This window comes from Gavialis gangeticus, unplaced genomic scaffold, assembly GCF_001723915.1.
Source record: "Gavialis gangeticus isolate Ggan-Ray unplaced genomic scaffold, GavGan_comp1, whole genome shotgun sequence".
Taxonomy (NCBI): domain Eukaryota; kingdom Metazoa; phylum Chordata; order Crocodylia; family Gavialidae; genus Gavialis; species Gavialis gangeticus.
In genome coordinates this window covers 19,209,085-19,236,316 of record NW_017729014.1, presented here as the reverse complement: position 1 = coordinate 19,236,316, position 27,232 = coordinate 19,209,085, and the positions used below count along the sequence as shown (strand labels likewise).

The window sequence follows — 27,232 nt, the reverse complement described above, 5'->3', positions numbered from 1 at the left end:
CAGAGATTTACTGTTTCCTGAAAATGCAGAACCCAGCAGCCTAGCCACATTTTAGATCCAGCACCAAAATCCAAGCCCAGCAACAAACAGCACTAAGCTCCATGGCTCCAGACTCAAATTCAACTATCTTGATACTTGCTGTTGCACTGAAACCAGGACCTCAACAACCCAGCTAAGTGGACTGAGGTGCAAAGTCAACTGCCTTGCCCAAGAATGTGAAAAGTTCTAGGACGATAAAACTGTACCATCCTCCAAGTGTGCAATCTTGTTCCAATGCAAGATTTCTCAGTCTTGGAGTTGCTGCAGTGATTGACAGATCTGGGAATAGACTTCAGGAGTTTAGGCTCCCAGTCCTGTGTTCAGCAGGCCAGACTGCTTTTCTAGAGGCAACACAACTTTTACTGGTGGGAGAAAAATGGGCATTCTGCCCAACACAAGACATTTCAGAATTTAAAAAAAAATCCCCAATGGAAACAAAACAGCTACATGGAATAACATTCTGATTCTAGCTTTCATCTGGTCTCTGACACAGGGTTTTTGCTGAAGTCATAGGGCTATGAGGCGAGAGCACCTAATCTGGGAAGGCTGGAGCCCTCCTCAGAGTTACTCTCTTTTTGGAGGCTCATCCTTTCTCCAACTGCTGGAGAATGTTTATAGCACAAGGCTATAAACATCTGAGTTAAGGAACAGGTAAAATGCTAAGAATATGAAGAGTGCTACTCACTATCGATGAAAGGTCCACATTCACCATTCTCCTGTCATCCAAGTTGACTGGCTGAAGGCCTGCAACGTTAAGCTTCACAGAGGAGGTCCGGTATACAAAGCTCAGCAGCCAGTCCCCCCTAGGAAGACAGGAAAACACAAATGAGACAAATGTTAAGCCTGAAGCAATCCATGAAGGCACTGAGGGAATCTAGAAGTGAGGGGGATCAGGAAGCGCGGCTAATAATGGTTCAACCACTACTGCACCTTCGACTGACCTGGAATCAAAGCAGGAATAGCATTCTGAGCAAGAGAACTGAGGTACCCGTGTCCTCTCGAGACACCTTACACTCACAAGTCACCTTTATGACTTCCCTAGGATTCCTCACAAGAGCCCCAAGGCAGGAAAACCACCATGTCTCCAATTTCAGGTGGATGTTTTACCAGGAAAAACAGCATAATCCTGTCTCACATTCCAGATACTCTCACAGAAAGCCCCCTTTTCTCTCTGAGTCACCCCTCCCACTACCCTTCGTGCATCTTTAAATGCAACATCTCAGTCGTAGCCAAACAATGTACTGGGATATTCGTCTGGAATCTTATCACCTTCTCATTCCTACATGAGAGCAACAGCGCTGCAATTTATTTATTGTCCGTTAATCAGTCAAGTCATGGGGTTTACCAAGTAGAAAAAGACTCACTGGAACATGAAACCTATTTTATTTTAGCAGTGCATTCAGGTTTTGAAATTTATAATAAGATTATTTCCTTTACTTTTCAGGAAATTAATGTACTGTGCTTTTCACACTGAAATAAATAGCAGTTATTGTGCTATGTGGAGATGAATAATATTGTCACGGCAAATTCGGCTATTCACATAAATTGCTAAGCAGTGATAGTTTCTTGGAGGAAAACAGAAGCACTCGCTGATCCCTCAGTAACTAATCTACAGGAGCAGCAGTTGTTCTTTCTGTTATGTTACATGACGTTATAAAGTATTTTGTGTGCACATCTGGTATCTATAAAAGCTCACATGATTCAAAATAAGCAAAAGTAGCATTTCCCAGATCAACCAGGGAGAAGAATTTAATGAAAGTTTGTGGTTTTAATCTCAAGTGACCATCTTTCCAATTTTTCTCCACCGTTTGTTTGAAGGTATGTAAAATAACAGAAAAGTACTACATGTATATAAACACACCCCTATTTCCCTCCATGTATATTATGAGTTCTGTATGTTGATGCATACATACTGTACATCGAAGGGTGTAAACATAATATTTTCTATTATTTGACATGCACACGCTCGCACTGATTTATAGGGAAATTGGTATTTCCTTAGTGTTTTGACATCTGTAAATTCATATCAGTACTCGATTTTAATTTGTAGTGAATTTCACAGCTGGATTCTCATTGACAATCCTTTCACATGAGACTTCAAGAGAAGCTTAAAGAGAGCGTTACATTTATACCCACCTTGGAGGTATCTTACACTGCCAGAGTAGTGTAAATTTGTCTTAGTGTGAATAAGGGCTAAGAACTAAACACCAAGCCTCCTCTTGTTCCCTGGAGACCATCAAATCCAAGTAAAGGCTATCTTAAGAGGGAATGAACAGCACAGGAAAGGGCCGTCAGCTGAGAGTGCCTTAACACTTCAGTCTCTGGGTTTGTTGGACCCATGTTTTCACTAGCTCCAAAACTATTCTCTTACAAAATGGTTAAAAGGAATGAAGCGACCCAGCCAGCATGAGACGAGGGACTGCAATTCTACGGACCTGCAGTAGCCATTTATGATCCTTCCTGATACCACTTTAGTGCAAGCTTTCCAGTACTTGGCCTCTCCTTCCACTGGAGCTCCCAACAGGACCACATCCTCGATGATTCCTTCAGAGTCTAGAAGGATGACAAGCAGCATTCCTTGTTAGGACAAGATATAGCTACTAGAATCCCATCCCATGTACTATGTACGCTGCCAAATGCACTCTCCACCGCTAAACAGTGTCTCACTGTGCCTAGGCCTCGATCTGGACAGTTTACCTAGTTTGTATAACAAGAGATTTTGGGTTATGAACAAATAAAAGTGAGGGCAACTACCTACTGCATCAAGTCATGACCCAGGAGGTGCTGATTCCTTAACACCACTACAGACCACTTCTTTGCTCTAACAGCAGTGATGACTTGGAGCCCGGAGCAGAAAAGCATCATTCAGCCCCATTTGACTATGATGCAAATTCCAGCTCCTGACAGGAATCCCAAATGAGCTTGCTGGGCATTGTTTCTTAATTACAAAACAAATTTCCCTCATATTAAGAGACTGGAGAACAGCAATTTGATTTTGTTAGCTTAACCTCTGAGAAAGAAGAATGCTGCATTCGCGAGCAGTGGGAATGAAAAAACCAGAGCCATGTGCATGGGAAAAAAATTCCAGTCAGGATAATAAATCTCTTATCAGTAATGTAAGCCAACTGAATGAACAAGTAGCTCACACGTCAGGATCCTTAATACTTGAGCTAAGCTTGGTTTTGGAAATCCTTTGTGCTGCTCATTTCTTGCTTAAAATGAAGATGCTCAACCTTAGTATATAAGGAGCGAAGCCTGAGAATATAGATCACTGATACGCCTGGTTATGACCATGCTGCTTAATCATACATGTCCCATGGTCCACAAATCTTTCTGACTGATGAAGGATAATAAAGCCCATATGCACAAGAAAACGAAAAATATAATGATTTTGGACAAAATGTGCAAAGAAAAGATTCAGGCAGTCAGCACCTCTTGGGTTTAATACATTTTGCAGCCTCTTTTTGCTTCTGACTCATGAATATCATTGATTCCTTCCGGACAAGTGAAAAGGAAAAAAGCTTTTATTCCACTTGTCCAAATGCTTAGATAATATGCATTCTAGTGGGATTTGGTATGAGAGTATCGGAGGGTCCAGTGAGATTACCAATTCCCACTGCCTGCAAGCTACTAAATAATATTTCTGTAATGAGAGCAGCTCCACTTGTCTAGTGAAAGGAGAATAATGCTGGAAAAGGCATGGGCAACGCAAGCTGAACCTGCAAGTCATGACCACTTTTTGGGATCGATTTTGTCATCTTTCCAATAGGGATTTGGAAGGTTACATACATGGGGCTTTATTGGGCTGAAGATGGAGATACGTGGTAGAAAGACACTATCATCACCTATACTATTCCATGAAACCCTATGTTCATTATTAATATAACATATTATTGTAATGTGTGACTTTTCACTTCTGTTCAATATATTGTTCTTACACGCTTGTGGAGAACAGAACACGGACAACAATATGGGATTGGAATGGATTACTGGAATTTTTATTTCCTGGGCCAAAATTCAAGTGAAGGGAGTACTCCTGTGATTAGAAAAATTGTTCCATCGGATAAGTGGATTAACTGTGTGTAAAACTAGTAATGCAACTTAAGATGAGAAAAATAGCATGGTGTGAATTGGACAGGATTAGTATAAATCAACATCCTGAGGTTTACACAGTAAATCCATACCTTTGGAGCGAGCCAGCATGAAGGCCTTGTAGCACTTACTAGTCAAGGAAATGGTGCCCATCACAGCCGAGGTGCCTACTGCAAAGAGCTAGGAAACTCCCCCACCCTGTTTCCACAAATTCTCTTCTAACACTGCCATGGAATGGCCCCTGGAGTCTGTATACAACAGAGACTGGGGAGACTGAGCCTGAGGTTGATTTTATATGAATCTTTAGAGTCCAAATCCAAACCAGACCCAGATGTTCCAGGCCACTGCTTCCTTCTTTCTGTGGCTTGCTGCTGGAATGTGCATTTGAAGAATTCACTGGCCATCTGCACTAAACATGTTGCTTTCAGTCTCTCGAGCAACTCAGCTTTCATAATTCAATTAGAGAGCTGGAAATCAATGTGCAGTGGGGAGCTGCTGTGATATGTAGTTATGATGCTCCGATTTCTTTAGAATGGCAACAAGCCAAAATAACCCTAATGATTCCCTTTCACGTGTTACTTAGCTGTGGTGCTGTGCTGTCCCATTGAGGGAGACTGCAGGCTATTAACGGCTAATGAAACCCTGAAAACATCTCAGTCCTTGACATTTTCAGACCATTGAGGACAAAAAAGTAAATGTGGGGCCAGATAAGGGATTGAGTTTCACCACAGAGAACCTAGAAGGGTCCTGAGGAAGGTTTCTTTTGCTGCAAGTGACTGCAGAATCACACCCCGTGCGTTTATACTGGTATCTCTTTCTTTGGGGTTGTTCAACTGAAGCCAGGATTGAAATCCTGGCACATGGCTGTAAACAGAAAGGAAGTTGACCTTCTCCTTTGTTCCCTCATGCTGGCTTAATGCTTGCTAGCGAGTATTTGCTTGGCTAAAGCTCCCTACTTATTAGCTACATTCTGTGAGGCTAAATGGTTAATGAATTAAATTGGCTATGGGGGAAGGCTGCATACACACGACTGACTCAACTTCAACATGCAATTTACATCAACTTATCATTATGACTTTATTCTTTTTTTCTGAATTAAAAATAGAATCTATTAATAAACAAAAACCACAACTGATAATAAACTGACAGATGGTTTTATGCCTGACTTTAGGGAAAAATTACCATGAAAATAGCAAATGACAGCAGCATTTCAATGACTTAAGTGGAAGGGAGGACTCATGGAATCAGATACAATAGCTACAGAGAACTTCCAATAAAGGCAAAGCATCTTCTGCCAAGTTCACAGCGAAGCGTGGGCAGCTCACAAACAGATCCACCAGTCAAACGTCACAGGATATCAGAAGAACTGTTTGCAGACAGATGGCCAAACACTACCGTGGGTTACACTGGTGTTAGGAAGAAGCAACTCTGTCTAAGTCAGTGGAGGGATCCCACATCTACATTGTGTAAGTGGCAGCAGTATTTCACTCTGTGTGTATTTCAAAACTACGTTGTGGATTTATATCAAAGGAAACATCCTGGGAAATAAATATCAGTGGCTGCAAACTTACCTGCAATTAATATAAATTCACTAGGGCAGAAATTATTCATGCCTACTTTTGCTGCCTTCCAGAACCGGCAGATGCTGTTTCGCAGGCTGTCTTCGGCTGGAGTCGTGGAGGAGAGCTCCGAGACACAGAATAAAATAGGAAAATGTGGTCCATACCTTTCAGCATCATTGCATCCCGCAGACCACTGCCCTTCATGGGTTATATCTACTACTGACAGGAAGGAGCTGAGCTGTGAGACCACATGTTGCCTTGCTGTTTTACTATGCACTGATCCATAGGTCACTTCATGTGAGCTTTGCCCTGGGGTCTGAATTACTCCTGTGCATTGCAGTGGTCTAGTCATGTGTGCACTGGAGTGTCCCTGCTCAAACCTACTGAGTACCTGGTATTTGCAGAAAAGAGCAGGTTCCATCTCTTTTGGCCTAATACAAAATAATCCCTAGATTTTCCTTGCAGAGCTGTCTACATAGATTCGCAGCCACCAATACCCGGCACCTGTGTTGAATGGTTCAGAAAAGTAGCCATGAACAGGACATGGAGACTGGACTACTTTTTCAGCCCTGGAGGGCTGTCCACCCAGGTTCAGAGTGAAGCAGCATGAGGTTGTGGTGTATGACACACATGTGTATGTCATAGTGTACTGTCTTTCTACGGCTACAGTAGAAGCTTGGCTCTCCTGAGTCACTGGCACAACGTCCACCACCAAATTCATACAGAAATGCAGAAGAAGAATAAATGGGAAGCGAGTTAATTGTTGGACCCTACCTTTCTCTTGAGCCATCTCTTGAAGGCAGAAGTAAATGACCCTTGCACCCAGACTGAAGCCAATCAAGGTAACAGGCCGCATGCCCTAGGAGAGAGAGGCACAGGCGAAAAAAGGCAGGTAAGAAGGTTGCTAAATATTCCCATAGACCTGGGAAGAAAGGGCTGGGAAGCAGTGACCCTCTGGCCATGATCCAAATAAGCATTTAAGCACAGGCTTAAACTTTTCAGCATGTTAGCAGTGCCACTAACTACCATGGTTCTCTTTATCTTCTTTCAGTTAAGCACAGTTTAAATTTAATTTAATTTTAAGCTAAGTGCTTTGCTGGATCAAGGCCTACATTCTTTCCTTCTACTTTAGTAATGTCAAGGTCCTCAAAATGCCTCTAAGGAAGCTCCTTTTAACAGAATGATACGTTTGCTTACTCACTTGCTGTTTTAATTCACAAGGATGCAAAACCACATGTGGCAAAGGAACGACAGATGTGCTGGAAAGCGTTTCTTTTTGAGGCAGCGAATCAAGCTCAGATACAAGTTGGTATGAACTCCTTGGTTTTGTTACAGCAACTGCTGCCATCTTCCTGACTAGGGGAAAAAATGGCTTCCACCTCACTAAGGCATTTTAAAGCCTTCTTCCTCCATGAACTCACAACTGTCACTAAATGAAAAGTACTGGCAGAGCTGTGCGAGTAGGCAGCGTGATGCCTTTCCAATGCCTGTTGGGTTAATGGACCTGGCAGGTCACATATGTTTTCATAACTGTTAATGCTGCCCAGCAAGCCATTTCCCATGGAAAGGCAAACAGAGGGGCTTATGCTTATATGACTGTCATTAGTATATGTTTTCCTAGGCTTAGCCAAGATGAGGAATAGATGTGAGCAAATCAGGTTAAACTTAATGCAGACAAGCTAAAGGGGGAGTTTCAGGGAAACTATCTACAGGACTTGTCAGGGACAGTATGTGCTCCATGCATTTAACATGAGTGCTGGGAACTTGTTAGTGAGGTTCCTGAACTCTGCCTCCCATAGTTGTAGTTGCCTGCAGAGCCTTTTACAGTCTCCATTTGGGGAGAAAGAAAAATTCTCTCCCCAGGCTTTTGTGACACTTCCCCTGTTCTGGACCACTGTAATGCAATCCTTCTGTATACAGCCTTAAAGACTATATCATTGGGTTTGAGAGTCTGACTTTCCTCTCATTTAAAGCAGTTTAAATCAGGAGAAATTCAACTGGCACTAATGGAACCGACAACTGATATCAGAAAGACAAAAATCAGATGTTGAATGGCCTGCAGGAGATATTGGACGCATTTTTTCTTTCACTTATTCTGTGGAAAGGTACTAATGAACAGAGCCATTTCCTCCTTACACAGATATAAACAGGGATAAAAATCAGGCTCAATGCTGGCATCCCTAAAAGTAAAATCAAAGGGAAATTCCATTTTATTTTGAAATTTCCAATTGAAAAGTTGCATCAAAGCCAAAGCTTTCCTGGGGGAAAAAAATGGGTTTTGATGAAACTACATTCCTTGGCAGGAATTTCTGGTCCATTTTTTGGCTGGAAAATGTTGACCCACTCTATCTTTCAAGCTGTATAGCTGCTGTCTTGCAGCACTGTTAGGAAGATGTGATGTGGGCCTTCTACCCCAAATGAGTAAGATTTTATTTTAAAATACCTCAATAAGAATTTCTATTAGATCAAAAAGGGAGAGATATTAACAATCAGAAGTGGGTTTTTTTGGCTCTGTGATGGACAGGGATCCTAGCTTTCTCTGATAAAAATTCCCTAATTTTTGGATTAAAAAGTAATCCAAAATCCACATTTTTCCCTGATCAGAATGAAATACCACTATATCGATCTATCTATTAGGGTGTTTCATTTTGATCAGGGAAAAATGTGGATTTTGGGGTACTTATTTTGATCTGAAAATTGGGGAATTTTTTTTTTTTTTTTTTTAAATCAGAGAAAACTTTTATATCAGAGAATTTAAAAAAAAAACAACTTTGTTCTCATTCTCCTCCAAACTTGCTTTAACAGGTGATGGGGTCCATAAATTTACTGTTAACAAGGATCTACAACAAAGCAGGAATCTGAGCTTTAACCACAACCAAAGGTAGAAGACAGTATGAAATAAGTCAAAGCAAACTTATTTCAAACAAGGCCTTTCTTTATTGCTTTTCCTTCGTCTGTTTTTATTAGCAATAAAATCTGCTGCTTCCACTCTGTTTCACAGTTATTCATGACATTCAGTTCTCTTCTATGGCTCCCCTACAGCTCATCTGTAGCCGACACTGAACAAGCCTGTCTGTAAACTGGACGTATGGCCATTAGAGCTAGGCCTGCACTCATTACCTCCACATTGGCAACAACAAAACTAATACCAGCAGGAGGTGGGCAGAAATTTAATTTCAGAGTTGTCAGATGGGAGTGATACTCATATTATAGAACTGGTTTTACTGGGTCGTTTCCTTGAGGTGCCACCCCATGGCAGTTCTCTTGCAGCTTATTCCTGTGCACCTTCTGCTGTTCCTCTACCATCCCCTCTCCCCCATGTTGTATGTGTAGATCTTTCTCACTCTTTTCATGTGAATTCAATCTTTTCCCTCATGCCTTTTGTTTGCCTCCAAGCAGAAGCAGATGATAACTGAGTATCATTGTGCCTGTGGACCCACAAAGCACTGGAGAAGGCAACAGGCAAAAGCCTGTTATTCACAACATCATGCTAATCCTATGCCACTGCTTTCATGCTCTGTGGAAGTAGGAAGCATAGGTACTTCATGGGAGTTTTTGTAGCTTGGGTGCTGAATAAATACAGAGGTTTAGAGGGAAAAATTCAGGCTAACTGGGATCCCTAAATGTGGAATAAGCCATTTCTTTTCTTTCTTATTCTCCTCGAAGTTGTTTTAACAGATCTTTATTTGAGACTGATAATGGGTGAATTTCTGAGCTTGCATCAGTTTGAGATTAGTAAAGAAATAAGAACCAATATTTTCAATGAAATTACTTCAGCCTTGTAGCTCAGGGCAGAATTTGACTCATCCTACCAGCTATGCAGGAAGATGCTAAGTAGTTTTCCATTGTCCCACACTGCCAATGCCTCTGATCTCTCAATGCGTCTTTCGGCTGTCTGAGCTCTCCCTCCCTTTCTCATTCTCCACATTCTCTGCCTTCACTCCCCCACTACCCAAACTGGGTCAAGTGGCATGGCAGTTATGCAAAGAGGAGTCTTTACACCAATTTTCAGTCCTGACCTGCTTTAGACATAAGTCCCCATTGCAGGCAGTGAAAAACTAAATTTGCTCTTATTCCCATCAGCCGACAAACGTCTTAGATTCAATGTATTTTTGACAAAATCCAGACGCTGCAGTATGTTTCGTGTTAAGACTTTCACTGTAAGGATTTTGGTTCCTGTCCTTCAGTACAGGTAGACCTCATTTGCAAAGAACAGTGTGTAGACATTCAAACTGACTCTCTCCGCCTGTCGGAGCTTCCTAGTAAACACCTGCTGTCTGATCTCTTCAATATTTATCCAAGATCAGGGTTACATGAAACCCAAGTTGGCAACTTCTGATCAGCCCTGGTCTCTCCTCTTTTTCCTACATGGGACTGAGACACAGGCTAGTGTTGATGTATCAAATTCAGATTTTTCAGCCTGTTTATTTTCTTCCCCATAGACAAGTACCTCCTGCTGTTGACTAGCACAGCTGTAACACATCACGACCCAGGGCCTCTCTGAGATCACAATTCCTTCCAGGTGTAATAACTGGAGCCAATTACCTGCTGTCGACTGAGCAGTATATGTGCCAGATGCTTGCCCACTTCCGCTGACCGATGCAGGCACACTCCCCAAGGGTTGTCAATGACATTGGCTACAGTGAGGAGTGAGGCTGGCCATGTCAGGGCTGTCACGATGCCTGTGAAGCACAAAGCAAACAGGACAAAAAAGTTACACAGGAGAAGGAGTTTGCTGTGTTTAAAAGCTGCACCCAGGACCTTTTGTCTACTTCAATTCTTCTTTCTCAAGAGTTCATCTCAGGAAGGCTGCATGCATGAGGGGAGAACGCAGAAAATACTGCCTTCAGATGTAACCTATGCACATAATGTGCACAGACAGAGAGAATGTGAATAGGGAAAACGTGGGGACCGTGGTGCACCATGTTACCATACATAAAAGCGGTGCGTGCTGGGTACAAAGTGTCCAGGTAAAGCTCACAAGGGAACTGTGCACGGGTATAAGTGGAACACAAAGCAATTAAATGCGAGGCAAAGCAGAGCATAGGTACATAACACCTTCTGGAGCGTGAATAGATGTAATGCAAGCAGGCATTATGCTTGGATGAAATCTGCCCATATGGAAGGCTTGTGTGAAACACATGATACAACCCAATAAAACACAGCTTGAACAACATGGAAAGAAACAGCCCTAGCAAAGGGAGAAAAGATGTTTCCAGCTGGGATTTAAAATGACAGGGCAAACTGACGAGGCAGAGAGATCCAGGAAGGTCATTCCACATCACTACAGCTACAGAGGAGAAAGCTCTCTCACCAGCCACGGCGAAAACATTCACAGTGAAAGGAGAATCCTTCCTGTGTCATTGGTCCTGGTGAATTTAACACTCACCCTGGGCGAGCTCCCAGTGAAATCAATGGAATGATTTTCAGAGGTCAAGCTAAGCATGTGGCTAAGCGCCTCTGTGGACTTGGAGCCAACGTTTGCAAGTGACGCTGCTCCTGGGAGAATCCGCAAAGAAATAGGAAAGATTCACAACCATCAGGGCTGAAACTACCTGACCAGGCACACCCACTGGCTGGGTATAACCCAGGTTCTTACCTGACAAGATAGTGTATTTCAGAGCTTCCTGAGCCATCATGTTAACCAAACCATTCAGCAGAGAATCCAGAGCATTGCCCAGCTCCATCAGGTACTTGGATTCCCAGGCCAGACAATACTGCTCGGTGGATTGCAACATGCTGGACCACGGTGCAGTGAAACTCCCTGTGAACACAAAGAATTCACTTTTAGAGGAGACTAAACACCAATTGGCCCGAGGGGCCCAGAAAGAAATGTGAGAGCCTGCCAACTAACAGAACACCTAGGTCTTGCTCAATTCTTTGGGCGTTGTATTTGAAAATGCTAGTGGAGCTGGACACATCTGCACAGACCCTTCATTCTTACAGGATGCTGTGTTGGTGCATGGTACATTGGCTTGACAGCTCTGAAGGCTCTTCCTGATCCAAACTAATCCGGTTCCCCACAGCTGCCCTGCCAACTCATCTTAAACCTAAAAGGAGCTACCATCCACAGGTCTCATCTCTGTGGTCCAATGCTAAGACTGCCAAGAAGGGCATCAATTAGTGCTGCTAATGGTGAATATTAAGGATATCCTTCCCACCAAATACAGGACTTGAATTTTATTGTTTGTACTCCCTACTCTTTTAGGCCAAATTCTGACAAGCCGCTCCAAGGAATATAGACTAAAATGGCTGAGAAGTAGGATTTTACCCTGTAGTGGTTTTTAAATTCATTTAAAAGTCATTTTTAATCCCAAGGCACACTGCAGAAAGAGCTGAAAATGTTCTGTGCCTGGCGGGAGCTGCTTAAACCTTGTCACATCCATCCCTTCACTCCCAACTGTTTTTCCTGCAGTTTAAGGTTGCTGGTTTTTTTTACCCTTTAAAAATACTTAAATCTGCCACTTGTCTGCAAATATCCTAAGTATTACAATATAGTATATTATCTTCTTGGTACTTAGCTTTTGCATGCTAGCTCTGAATTAATAGATCTATTGAAAATTGAGGAAGACAAGCATTTAGAGACTCAGACTGCATATTTACTTCCATTTTATCCTCTAATCAATTCATTCTCTTTAGCTTGTTTTTTTTCCCCCAGACACTAATCAAGAGCAGTAGTGCTTCCTGTCTGTGAGAGTGAGGAATGGATAATGCACACAGTGCCAATATAATTATTTTTTGGCTGCAAAACAGTAACTGTGCCATCCTCTCTTTTGTCACAGATTCATGGGCAAGACAGTCAGGGGGGGACACAGACAATGTTCATATACCAACTAAATTGTGAAGGGGCAGAATAGGAGTTTGGCTTCTTAATATATTAAGACGCCCTATTGTAATTCCTTTACTGAACAATACACAGCAGACTGACTAACCCAGCTTCTACCCTAGCCCCTGCCAGCATGCCTCAATCCTAAAGTGGAGCTTATGAACATGTCCAGACCACCGAGGGGCAATTCCTTCTTCAGGCCTATTTATTGCTTGGCCTCTCTGATGATGCGGACAGCAGGGTCCGTGATTGATACAGCTGTGCTGGCAGAATCTCCTAATGTGGTAACACATGTACCAGCAAAATTATGATTCATTAGTATAGTGGTGTAGGTTATAGCTGTGCTGGTCTAAGGACATAGGCAGACAAGGTTCTCTGGGTAAATCTGACATCTTTTATGAGACCAAGTATATAGTTGGAAAAAAATTTTCTTAGCAAGCTTTTGGGTTTAAAAACCCTTTATCAGGCTGAGGAAGCATCCACAGCTGGTGTGCGCTCTTCCTTGATGGAATGAATAGGTTTATTGGTACAGGGTGGTTTTATCACAGAGGTGTAAAGCATGAATGGCTATCATAGTTGTGTCCCTGCTAGAAGCTCTCTGCCAGTGTAGTGCACTGGTATTCCTATGCAGGTCACGCACTCCTGGCCTATGCATAGCTTGAAATGGGTTGTTTTGTCACATGGAAAATGATGATCTAGACTGAGATGTCATCAGTTCGTCTCACACAGGCCACCCAGCAGCTGTCAGATGGAGAATGGATAGTTTACATCCAATGGCTGCAGAAAGCATATGCTGAGATGCACTCAACAGTACAAAACCAACTGCTCAGTGCTGCAAACTGCAGTGACTGAAAGGTGATGTGGTACCTGCTATCTGGTACAGTTACACTCAGCATCTGTTCATTGACCAACTAAGGTGCTGTTTCATTGTCACTGAACTGGAAGCAGTGGAGTCTACTTTCTGATATGTGCGGGACATGGACAGAGAACCGGACTGGGAAGGAGGACGGGCCAGTGATTAAGGTCCCAGCTCACGACTCAGATGACCAGGGCTCTGTACCTGCTTTTCTACTGCCCTCCCTTGCACAAGTCACTATATCTGGATTTTTAAAGGAGCTTTAGATGCCAAATCATGCAAATAGGCACCTAGGGGGATCTTAAAAAGCCCCTTTGTAACTCCTTTAAAAATAAATCAGTCTCCGTGCCACAACTCCCTAGATGGAAAATGAGGATATAAGCACTTCCTACCTGAGGAAAAAGACATTAAAATTTGTGTGGCATTCAGATACTGCAGCAATGGGAGCATCATAAGTACCTCAATATGCAGACAAAGCTGTTAAAGGAGGCAACTGAAGAGCTGTTTTATTTTTGAGGTGCTAAAGTTCATTACAAGTTGCTAGTTATGGAAAATCCCACAAGAGTTCAGATCATCTGTAACTCCCTTTTAAGGGCAAACTGAGATGCAGATTCATTAAATAGCCTGCTGACTAAGAAACAGTGCCTCGAAAGCCTCCAACTCCAGCAAAGTCCGACCCCTTGTGCGATCTCAACACATTTGGACATAAAATATAAAATAATAGAAAGGGAAAGCAGAGGAAGTTTCTGACCTGCTGATTTTGTCAGCGGACTGGATTCAACAAAGAGCAGCACAAAGAGATGTCCTTCTAACATTTTGGATACAGAATATTAATGATGATGGCCCTGAAGGGAAAAAGCTGGCAAGCCATTCAGCCAGTTCACTGAATGCCTCGGCAGCACACGGTTGACATATTTTACATGACAAGTTACAGGTGTGAGATACTGTAGCATAACATTATCCATTTTCCAAAGCTGCAAGCTGTTAGCTCACCTCCTCAGCACTGCAGCGCTGTATTTAACATGGTTTACTTGACAGAGCCTTCTTGCCAATAAACCTCATTAGCAGGCACAGGCTGGGAGAGAAAAAAAACCTGCATTCTATTAATTGCCCATGGATAAACATGAATCCTGATGACTGGCCAAGTCATTTTGTGTCTGGTACTGGAAAGCATCCATACCAGTCAGATTATCTCAAGCAAAGACTTAGGTAGGGTTTATTAATAGAAACATTCTGGTTTTTGTACAGCCATCTCTACACGCAATTTCCCATCCGCTGTTTGCTCTCTCTTTTGAGTGAGGCTGTTGTCTGAGTTTTAAAGGGAAAAAAACCCTCACATTGTTTAAATCTCACATCTTACAGTGAGGGTACATGAGAACAGAGGGAAAGACACCATAGCCCAGACGAAATATGTACACCCTACTTTGTGAGCATAAGGAATGACTAAACTAGGAATGGTGTGGGGTTTAACCCCTCACATCAAATATTGCTCATTCTCATTTATTCGCCTCATTTAATAAACGATGAAGAAAGCCTTCTTAATTAGTGACTGAATTCTGTTCAGCCACAGGGGAACGGGACAATGGCAGGGGGAGCCATATTTGAGCATTTAGAGGTGATGTTTGGGATTGTTCACAGCAGGTCTCAATGTGGATAAAACCAGAGCTCTTGCCATAAAGGGGGATCTGCGCTCACCTCTAAGTCACAAATTAATTCCTACCTTCTGGCCTGCTTTGAGTTCCAAACAATGTCAGCTGTTTTGATAATTTCTGAGTTATGAAACCCCTCCATATAAATTGGATAAAGGGCACTGAAGACTCTGTACGTCGGGCCTAACATGTAATACCCAACAACCACGATGCTGTACCACCTTTCATTTACTATTAACTTTGGATGGACTTGAGATGATGACCTGGAGATGAAATGTCCCATGGAATCCATTGCAAAATATGCCAACTTCTCATTCTTTTACTTTTTCAACCTATCTGCATGATCCTAAGCAAACAGGGCTTAATATCAGTCCACAGTATTTTGACACATTAGCTTAATCCTGGGGCATTTCATCAGTGCCACAGAAACACAAATTCCCACATGCTGGCAGTGCAAACCGCCCTCTCCAAAACTTGGTCTAGGTTTCCTCATTTTGCACTTACCATACTTGCCAGTACACAACCATCCGGTGATGGCTATTGTGATACGAAGCTGTTTCCCTTCTGTTAAAGGGAGGAACTCAAACTCCTCTATGGCTCCCACACGTTTCTTCATCTTGTATCCTATATATGCAGAAATTATAAGCAATGGCAGGGTCTGCCAACAGCAGAAATTGATAATGATAATAGTAATATAAAAATATATATTTGTCTCTCTATTTTGCCAAAAGACAATACAAACGCTAATACTCTCTTGAGGTCTCCGACTCAGTTATTGAGCCAGTACGCTTGTGCTTAATTTGAGCGATCTGAGATCACAGCACAATGAATTACAGCTCCAGACCAGATATAAACAATAAAACTTCTCTTCATTAAAACATCTTTCCAGAAGCTGAAACAAGGCAGAATGCTACTTTAACTTTATTTATTAACAAACCCAACTTATCAACTAACCATTTAATGTTTAAAGATACATCCAATCCCCCAAAATATACACAGACAGATATGTATCTTCCATCAACAGTGCTCCCTTACCCCAAGGCAATGTCCACAAGTCTTGCATTCTTTTCTTCTCTTTCTTTCTATCTCTGACAGTTCAGTTTGTTTCAGTTGATGTTACACTTGTGTTTCTTCATTTATATGTAATAATTCACCCCCTCTTTTTTCCTCAGAACTCTGAATTATACAAATCTCACTATCTTCTATTCATCTCTGCTTTTAAATTTTAAACTTATTCCAAATCTGTTCTTAAGTGTTAGCTCATCGAGCTTACACTTCCCTGCAATATTAAAAAAAAAAAAATCTCAAACTTTCTGGTTTGGAGGCAGAAGAAGATTCACTTTTAGCAAATGCCAAGAATTTCCACAAGATTTCTAAGTACATATCTTTTTTCCTTCTCCCCTGTAGCACACTGACTTGACAGGACCTTTCCACTACTAAAACTTCTCAAACTTGTTGAAACCAGTCAGTGATTTTAGGGGTGTCATTTCTCTATTAGGCTTTTGCATCTGTAATTCTTGCAGCTGCTAGAAGATAAGTGATCGATTCCTTATGACTCTTATACGCAAGCAGAACATTTCTACTTACCTTGGTTATCTACAAGCCCAAAGACAAATGTACCTTGTCTATGTGCGGGTGGATGCCTACAGTACCTGATTTAGAGTGTCATTTCCCTCAGGGCAAGTGCTACACTGTCATGACGATGCTGCACAACATCTCAGTCTTGGGAACAGAGCCACTGCGTGGCTGTGAGATCACAGGCAGCAAGAGAAATCCTAGATTAAGTGCCACCGCTTTAGCAGTAAAGTGAGTAGTCCACAATAGCCTTGGCAGACTTAACACTCTCGAGTTAGGCCTAGAGTGCCTGGCTTTGCATATATTCTCCTATGGCTTGGTGGTTTAGAAATCAAAGAAATTACTGGTCTTACCTGTAAGGCCAGCTCCTGCTGCTCCAAAGAGAGATGCCATGACAGCAATTCCAGCTGCTGAACCTAGAGCTGCTGCCCCAGCACTTCCAATGATAGTTGCAGCTCCAGCAGCAACCAAAGGGGCAGCAAGACCCCCTGTCAAACCTAAAGGTGCAAGAGGAATGAACTGCAGTGCATGATCATTGTGGAAAAAACCTTTTATCTTTACGCTGCACAAAGGGTTGTCAGGAGAGAGGTTAGACTTCTACTGCAGAGCAGCTATCCACTATATCCCACTACGAAATCTGAACTGTGTACTGCAGTGATCATCCACCCTGATAGGTGATTCAACATTGATGCATCACAACAACTTGGAAAAAGACCATTCCCATTCCCTGAATCTCCACCTGGATTTTTCTCTAGTTTACACCAATTTATAATGAAGAGCATCTCCAATGAAGTGAGTGGAAAAATCTCCACCATTATACTTATGCTAGCAGAAGTAAAATCAAGGCATCTCCATTTACGATGATGAGCTAGCTTTACCTCATCCTGGATTGGGAAAGTGAGGGAGATTTTTTTTCTGCTTCTCTTCTGACACCAGGGTATAGTAGGAGAAATATTTTTTTCATGGCCCAGAGCCTTAGCTGATGTTTACAGTTTAGTCTATCTGATGATCTGGCCCTATGTTTTTAATATACCTGATTTACAAACCAATTTCAATAGGCCAATTCTCAATGATAGAGCTGAAGTTTGAATTGGAAAAATCATCTAAAAAAGTACATTTATTCTACAGCATCTTTATGTTGAGACTCCAGTGTAAATCAAAAGTAACTCCATGGAAGTCAATGGAGTTACAACAGTATAAAATTGACGGGAAGAAAATCCCACCTGACCAAGTAATGAATATGGTAGAATTAGTACTAGGGCTCAAATGTGAGCAGGGCTGCTGTAGCTGAATGCATCGATGCAGAATTCCCACTCTGCTCTGTGCAGCGCTCAGTTGGTCCCAGAATTCCCAGGCACCCTTACCGATCACGGTTCCACCTCCAACAGTTGCCAAGCCAATCAGCAAGTAGCGTTTCAATTTCTTCTTTCTTTCTTTCTTTCTCCTTGATGCTCCTGCAGTTCTGGGTGGGAAGAAAAGCTGATCAGAACAGCTGATGCAAAAGCCTGACAAACAACAACACAGCTCTGTAATCTTTTTGCAATATCCTGATTCCTGGCACTGAATCTCATGCTGGGGAACAGTAAACACCATCATGCAAGTGCAGCCATTAACAACACTTAGATTTAAAAGTATAAAAATCAAACCGTCGGTTTGAATTAACCATGGTAGGTTACTTACCTGGAAAGCCCTTCCTAAAGGACTGCAGCTTGTATAAAGAAAAGGGGGAAAAAAAAAAAAATCAAACAATTGAATGCCCATATAATGTCCATGTACACATTACACACATTTTTGCCACCTGCAGAATATGCAAAACATTTTTAGTTGTTGTGCAGAGCATTCAATAAGGTCCCACTGAGCAGAACTGGACTTTCAGTATGAAATATGGTGGTGGATAGCTTAGGTATGGTTCTGGTGGGTCAGAGGTGAGTTCCTCTAGGATTCAGATTTAAATCCAGCCAAGTTTAGACTGTCAACAGCTATTAAAGAAAGTCTATGCAAAATGAATAAGGTGGTCCAAATACAGTTCCCAGGAGATATGTGCCCACAAAATGATCTGATACTCATATTGGCTGCCTCAGCAAACGATCCCCATCATCCCTATCAATGATCCCTCCAGATCCAGGTATTAGTGTTATTTCCAAGTTGGGCTGGATGTGTTCCCTGATAAATCAGACTTCAGCCCCAGGGTGGTGATTCCAACACCATTTGCAAGTTGTCAGTGCATTCCTATTTATTTCTTAAGACTATAATATGAATGTGACCCTGCTCCCACTGAAGGCTGTAGAATAGTTCTGACGTTAAAAGTGCAGGATCAAACACTCCATTACCCTTTGGACTAGAACTGTTTGGTGCTAAACTGAAGTTATGAATGAATTCATGTTTGAGCAGATGTTGTGGTTCAGTGGAAGGGGGTATGAAGGTTATGTCTGGCAGGGCTGGAATCACACTTGAAAAAACAGAGAGGCTCAACCTTCGTAATCCTGTTTCCTTCTCTTTCTAAACATGGCTGTATATTGCTTTTATTTCAACAGCTGCTTTTAGCAGAGCTAAAGCTTTGCAGAATGAAAAGGAGGGGGAGGGAAAGACTGCGATACATTCCAGATAGCTCCTTCAAGTAGCAAATCAAGGCAATAAGTAGAGCCTGTGCTGGAAGTTAGATGGGGCCCTGCCCTTACAATGCTGCCTTTTGCTGCTGGAGATCCCCCACTGGTTAATGAGCACCAAGGTCCCAGATTTCCACTGTGGTCAACTGCAGTGAGACGAAAGAAAGGTGATGTTAAAAGACAGACAACTCTGGGGAAAAAAATGCATTTCCTTGATAAGTTAGAGAGTCATTAATACAGGGGTCAGCTTCCTAGTGTTATAGCAGAGAAGCACAATCAAAATGTAGACAGCAAGTTACCTTATCAGATGAGAGGAGACAGGATTCAAATGAGAAGCCAGCCTACTGGAGATAAGGTCTTTCATATCTAAGCAGGAACCTGGCCGAACCAGAACCTTGCCTCCCGTTTAATCTGGGCCCCTTGGACCAGTAACTGTGACTGTCAGCTCTTCCGATGAGCTGATGGGCAGTGGCTGCATTGGGGTAGCCAACTCATAAGCTCAACTTCAAGGAGAGGGGAATGAACTGAAAGGTCTTGCCCTGGTCTCAGGGTTGAGTAATAATCACATTACTACAAAACGCTCTTAGACACCACAGCCTCCATGTATCCTTAGATACCAACAATATATCCCAGTGTTATGGCAGTGGAAAACACATTTGCTTTGTTCATTCACAGATGGCTATACCAGATAATCATCTTGTTGATCAGGCTCAAGCTACAGAGAGTTTGCCGTCTTGTTTTATCCCTTGCAGCATCCCAGAATTGTTCAGCCTCAACAAACAATTCAGTTCTCCCAGAAGAAGTCCTGCCATCTGAGTCTTTTTTCCAAAGCAAATCATTCATCAAGTTGATCCAGATTCATACTGGGCTCTCTAGAAAAATGCTCAGGCTTAGGTTCTGATCTCAACTGCATCAGAGTAAATCCACTGCCATGTATGGCATTATTGTGGACTGGCATCCACACAAACCTTTATCTGAATGTGATCCACAGAGCTTAAGGTAAATGTAGCCAGACCACAAAATGGAGACTGCTGCTGATCTCTGTTCCTGGAGAATGAATAGTCACCTCATGCTTCTACAGTCAAATGCATAACCTGCTTGTCACTGCCTTGCTGAAAGCTCATCCAGTAACAGTTCATGGCTGCATGATGCTACTGGGACAAACAGCTTTATGTACACTCTATAAAAAAAAATTTCCGCACACAGGGATGAGTAGAGCATCTGCAATAACCATTAGTTAGGAGGGAAACTGCATGGATCTCCAATTTGCAATGTATTAGGGCAAAGCCTGCAGCTATATTGCCTTGAGCTGTGGGCACATCAGTATGATATAGCCTTTCATCTCAAGAAGTGCTATATGTGCAACAGCTAATGTAAAACAACCCCTGAAGTAGAAGCAAATGAGTTGAATGTTACAGTGAATTTGATTATGGCCATTTTGCAGTGGACAATGCTGAGAAAGTGACACGAAGTGACTTGAGTCGAGATTAAAATCAGCATGTGGCAGGGTTATGACTGAAATCCGGAAGCCCTGCTGCCTAGCTTTGTGATCTAACCACTAAGTCATCGTAAAGAGAGACAGATCGTATTAGTACTTGGTTGATAGACCTTGAAGGAGAACCCAAGAACTGGAGTTGATCATTATAGGGTTAAGGACACTGAACTACTGGAGGGGCTGTCTTTCAGATGAGGTCTAACACTAATGTCCTCAACACTGGTGCTAGTCTTGAAGTCTGGCCTGGATTCTATTCAGGTGAATGGATTATGTGTCTCTACTATTCCTCCTGTAATTTCACTAGCAGGCAAGCAGAAGGGTCGCTTTGCTTTTGAAGTACAAGACTGAGAATCAGATCTGGATTCAGTCCCCGACCCCACCCCGATTTCTTAGGTGCCCTTGTCCAAATCACTAGTCCTCATTTTAACTCAAAGGGATGTTGCACAAATTACTCTCCTGAAGTTAATAAAGTAGGTTGACTTTCACATCGGCAGCACTAATTAAATTCTCTAACTCTTCCGCTTTCAAAAGGTTGCATAGAGTTGCCATGGTCTACTACAGAGGCAGCTGTACTTCAGTGGTAGGTTAACAGATCCCTGTTTATGCCATTTGTAAAGTGCTCTGAGGCCCTTCTAGAGGAGGTCCGATGTAAATTTGATTTATTATCATTACTGTTGTCAGTGATAGTGGTGGTAGCTTCCCCCAGTGGTTCAGTACTACCAAGGTTTTTCTTTTTGTCTCCCTCTGAAATCAAAGACATAACACTAAAATCTCATGCCGGACCAAACTGCCCTGTGATGCAGCCTGTTTCTTAACATTTAAGAAAGAAACAACCCTGCCCCGAGTTTCCTACATGGACTCCAGAGGTAAAGCAGGTTGTAACAAGGTTGCATGAGTTTAAGTCTGTCTCATAAGGTGAAAGGTCTGATGATTTCACTAACCAAGGTACAGTGAGCCAAGGGTTTTATAATCTCACTAGATGTTGCCAGTTTGCACTGGAAGAACAGAGTGAATGTAAATACATCTCAAATCCATCACTGTTTTTAATGGGTTTTTTTTAGGAGTCTGTTCTTAAGGGCAGTTGCTACAAACAGCTGCAGCTGCTTAAATAAGGATGTGAATTTACACAAGATTTAATTAGGAGCAAATAAGGGGTTTTGGATTCTTCCAGCTTCGCTTTAAATTTTAAGCAAGTTTGTGCAGCCAAAGCCTTGGAGGCACTTCAGGATGAATCTCCTTATAGAATAATGAAAACTGGCTAACACACACAGATGATATTGAATTCAAACACAACAGGAAATCAAAAGACTAAGTAAATTGTCTATGTGGGAAAGTTACTGTGGAATAAATTGGGCTGTGAATTTAAAGTGCAATAACCATTTGGTTCTAATTCTCTATGTGGACACACTTACCCTGCATTAACTGTCTTTCTGCAGTTTAAGCTTAGTCCCTGTCTGAAGTGGATTAGATGTGTATAACAGAAGAGCTATTTTATCTGTGTGGACAATCCTTAAAGGTGGAATTTTCAAAAGCACTTACCGAGACTTAGGAGAACAGGTTTAATTGAAAAATCCATGGGATGCATGCTTTAAGTAGTTGTAGCACTTTTGAAAAACCCATCCTTAAACAGATCAAACCAATTCATAATACAACTATATGGGAAGACATGCACAGAGTTCCTTGGGCAGAACATTCAGAGTAAAAGCACACCAGCAACATTTCCATTTAGGACCTTCTATTTCATTTCAAACTGGATTTCTCCATCAGACACAATATGAGACTGTCAGATTTGATGCCACTGGTTTCTCACACATGCCCATATTCTGGATTACTACTTAGAATCATGGAAACTTAGGTTTGGAAGGGACCTCGGAAGGTCATCTTTTCCAACCCCTTGCCCAAGGCTCTTTGTAGATGGGCCTTAAAAACCTCCAAGGATGGAGACTCCACCACTTCTCTGGGTAACCTGTTTAGTGTTTTACTACCCTCCTTGTGAGAGTTTTCCCCTAATATTTAACCTAAACTTCCCTTGCTGCAACTTGAGCCCATTGCTCCTTGTCCTGTCATCTGCCTCCATTGAGGACAGTCCAGCTCCATCCTCTTTGCAACCCCCCTGCAGGGAACTGAAGGCTGCTATTCAATCCCCCTCAGTCTTCTCTTCTCCAGACTAAATCAGCCCACTTTGCCCAGCCCCTGAACTGTTTTCACTGTCCTCCGCTGGACTCTCTCCAACTTGTCTACATCCTTTCTGTAGTGGGGGGCCCAAAACTGGACATATTACTCCAGATGTGGCCTCACCAATGCCAAATAGAGGGGAATAATCACTTCCCACAATCTGCTGGCCATACTCCTACTAATACAACCTAGCATGCCGTTAGCCTTCTTCTCAATAAGGGTACACTGTTGGCACAGCAATACTCTTCTACTCCTCCCTAGTTGTCTGTCCACATTTCCACTTCTAATCTTCCTTTTTGTATTTTGGCTCACTGAAGAGTTCCCTGCTAAGCCAAGCTGGTCTTCTGCCATACTTGCTAGTCTTCCTGAGCAGTGGGATGGTTCGTTCCTGTGCCCTCAGTAAGGTTTCCAGCTCTCCAACCAGCTCTCCTGGATTCCTTTCCCCCTTAAGACTGGCCTCCCAGTGGATTGTACGTATCAGTTCCCTGAGTAAGTTAGTTGAAGCCTGCTTTTCTGAAGTCCAAGACCCTTACTCTTACTTCAGACAAAAATGGGCGGACAGACATTGCTCATCTCACTGTCTTGAACCCTTCAGCAACTACAGTGGTCGATTCATGAATAAGTAATTAAAAAAAGAATCCTAATATATGTGACAGACATGCTTTGTTTGATTACATACCCCTTGCCCACATCTGAGCTATTTCCAATCCTGGGGGGTGGCTTTACATATATTCAGAACAGACCTTGTATAACTTCCAATCCACGCAGTTTCAATATCTCTAGGTCACACATTGCATTCTGGTTCTGTCCTGTGTGATCTGCTTCTCCTTCGAATACAATGCTACCTTTGAACTAGACCAGAGCTGAATTCAACCTACTCCCTAAGCCCCCCAAAACAAGCAGCAGCCATGCAGTATGCAGAAAAGGTATTTGATTTTATGATGTTGTACTCATGATAGAGGTCTAGAGGTCCCAGAAAAGGAACCCTGCCTTGGTAGAAAGCAGCAGGAAGTATTAGTGTTTGAAAAATTATATATTCTTCACCACAGTGATGGAATCAGCTCTGCAGACCACCTGGAAATGCTCTGCAGGCTACTAATGATCCATGACTTACGAAGTCTAAGATCTACTTCACTTTCTTCAAGTACACAAGGGGTCATATTCTGTCTCAGTAACACTGGGTGAAATCCAAAGTAAAACCACTGAAGAGAATTACTCTCAAATTTATGTTGGTGTAATGGAGACCAGAAGTTTATCTTAGATCCCCAAAAATGGTTAGAAAATCTCATAAAGGGATCATTCCATTAAAATCAGGTGCACATATAGGCAAAAATATTGGACTAGATTCTCAATCGATGGAAACTGGTGTGGTTACTCTGACTTCAGAGTTATACCAATGTACACTAACTGAAGATCTGGCCATCCATTGCTTATGTGATAACTGCTCTGATTTCGTAAGAAAATGAAATAAATTAAGATTTTGTAAAATTTGACAGAAGAACAAAAGCATACCCTTTTCTCTGAGGAACAAGGAAATTAAGTTAAAACAGGGGAAGACAGAAGAAAGTCAAGTCAACTTAAGAAGTTGTTTGGAACAACATAGTGTAGGGTTACCGGTCATACAATCATCTCTAACCAAGGAAGAGGAAGCTTCTAACTATAAATGTGGTCATTTTCTGATTATACATCATGAGATAAGAGTGTTACAAGGAAAACCAAAATCATTCCTACACTATTCTGTGTACATTTAAGCTGATCTATAACATCACGATCATAAACAGGCAAATAAATCTATAAAGAGAAAATGTCAGTTGGTAGACAACATTCATTAGTTCTCAACCCAGCCTTTGTTTATCAGCCTAACAGGAAATACTGAATGGTAATTATGAACATGAGCTGTCATACTGGATTCCACCTTATCCAGTTTCCTGTGGCCAATACTGGCAGCTTCAGAAGAAAGTCCAAGAACCACAACAGGAAAATTACAGAATAACCTGCTGACAGAGGACACTTCTTTCTAACTTGCTTAGCAGTAGCTGGCCAAAGCCCTGAAATTTTAGTGAATATCCCTTCCAACCTGGGAACACTTTCACCAATCCTAAAATAAGTGTAGATTTTCATTATCCAGTGAAATGTTAAAGGTATTTTGGAATCCTGTTAGGTTCTCTGTATTTTTGACATGGACAACTTTGGGGGTAGCTGCAAACTCACATTACACAGTTTTGCAAAATAAGGTAAGTGGAGAATGGAATGGGAGGGGAAGGGGGAAGCATTGTGCCACTTAAGTAAATGGTGCCAAGATTACACCCAATTTATCCATTCTCATTTTGCACACCCTGCAATACAGAATGTAACTGGAAATTGAGAACAAGAATTGCCCTTGGTGTCTGTGTGAAAAATTCAATTACCCTGATTCCATGGGTCAGCAGACAGTTAATACACCTTACCTTCTTCTAGAAGTTTATGACCTTTGCTCCCAGTTTTCCCCTGGGGTGCTTTGGCTCGCCTAGCCCCTGATGCTTTCGCCTTACTAGTCTTCTGTATTCAATTTATGCACCCAGATCTATTCATCTATCTTCTGAAGCTATTGCTCCAGGAATCCCTTAAACAAGTGCTGATGGAGTCTCATTGCTCCTGCATGGCTTGCCAGTATTTAGTATCCTGCTATTCTGCATCACAGCTCTTGCCCCTCAGCTTTCTGTCACCTCAGCCTTAGAATACCTTAAATGTGACAAACACTTGGGTTTCCCAGTGATCATTGATGCTTCATTACAAATCAATAAGCAAAACCCAGCTGTTCAAATGTGTTATTTGTATTGTGGTAACACCTAGGAGCCCCAAACACAGACTAAAGTCATGTGCTGTAAAAAAGATTTAAAAGGAGATACCTATCCCAAAGAGCTCATAAGCATTCTAACGTGTCAGAATTTGCACTGCAGTAACACTTACACTTTGCACTAATGAACGGTGGGATCTCAAAGCTTTACAAGGGTGAGTAACCTCAAGGATCAAGGGTCAGGATTGATAGAATATTTTTGTACTCTGTCCGGTAGAAAGAGCCAGTCCAAGACGGTGATGTGTGTGAATGCACGTAATGAGGGTGAAGAGTAGGGTGCCTCTTGTTTTAGAGATGGGGACACTAACGTACAGCAGTTCCCACAGTAAGTCAGTGACCGAGTCGGGAGAACAGCACAGCTCTTCTCACAACCGGTTCATGTCCATGAATATCAGACAATGCTGCTCTACCTCACTTAGCAGATTTGACAGTCATCCAATGAACCTCCTACCAAATTGCTGCCTTTTGGGTGCAGTTGACCAAACCAAAAACTGAAAATAAAGTTCTGCTGCAGAGAAGATGAAAGCCCCATATACAATTTTATTTGGGGTTTCCATCTTCTCCCTAGCCAAACTTTTATGGTTTATTGCAGTCTGGTTTAAACTGGCATTAACTGCCTTTGAAACTCTATAGTTCTGGTGTCAGACCCTGCCTTTCCAGTAGTGTAGACTCTTACGTTTACGGCTTTGTTATGAAGCAGTTTTGTTTTCACTAGGGTAATTAACTGACTATTTTCCCTCTATATCCTTAGCAACTATATTTTGTATTTATTTTCTTTGAACCATAAACTGTGTTCAGGTGGATTTTACAGGCAAAATTATAGTTTGTTCTCCAATTAAGAAAAGAAATACAAGTTGATTTTCGCAGGCAGTTGATGTAGCCTGTTGTATTTTCTCAAGAGGGAGTGTATACAGCTCCCAGTAACTACACAGACATTTGCCATTCAGACCCATATCACTGATAACATTATTTTACACGCTGGGAATGCTGCTGCTGAAAATCTGTCCCCATAGTAAACCAAAAGCATCTGCATCAGTACACACAGAAGTAAATTATTTCTTCCTAACCAATCTCTACCTAAAACATGGGCAGAAATTGCCAAAATCCTACCTTGCTGAGAATGTCCCAAGATTCACTTTCTTTAAGATGCATTTTCTAGCTTTTGGGAGATAGGGAGGTTGGAAGCAAAGCTTCTAGTGTATACAGTGCATTTCTGCAGTCAGTATTTTCGCACTTTTGGTGCTGAACAGCTGCAACACCCACTGGATTGGTTTATGGTTCCTCTCATAACCAAGCCCCAGGAGCTGAGCCCCAGTCCAAACAAGATACAAGAAGCTATTATTGTATCACCCTTGCTATTGTATCACCCTACTCTTCATAGAATCATAGAAGTAGGGTCGGAAGAGACCTTGTAGATCTTCAAGTCCGACCCCCCACCTGAGCGGGAGAAAAGACTGGACTCAAATGAGTCCAGCCAGGTCGTCATCAAGCCTCTTCTTAAAGATCCCCAGGGTAGGAGCC

The 27,232-nt window shown here is 42.1% G+C and overlaps 1 protein-coding gene across 2 annotated transcripts in view; it reads right to left on the bottom strand.

Annotated features, from left to right (window-relative positions):
* TMCO4 (transmembrane and coiled-coil domains 4) overlaps positions 1-27,232 on the bottom strand; it is a 74,271-nt gene that overhangs the window by 23,741 nt on the left and 23,298 nt on the right. For both annotated transcript variants that reach the window (XM_019511905.1, XM_019511904.1), the window contains exons 6-13: positions 17,964-18,061; positions 16,953-17,096; positions 15,529-15,648; positions 11,293-11,457; positions 10,239-10,375; positions 6,468-6,552; positions 2,475-2,592; positions 725-842 (exon numbers count right to left, since the gene is read on the bottom strand). In XM_019511905.1, the coding sequence (XP_019367450.1) occupies positions 725-842; positions 2,475-2,592; positions 6,468-6,552; positions 10,239-10,375; positions 11,293-11,457; positions 15,529-15,648; positions 16,953-17,096; positions 17,964-18,061 (985 nt within the window). The remainder of the gene's footprint in view (positions 1-724; positions 843-2,474; positions 2,593-6,467; positions 6,553-10,238; positions 10,376-11,292; positions 11,458-15,528; positions 15,649-16,952; positions 17,097-17,963; positions 18,062-27,232) is intronic.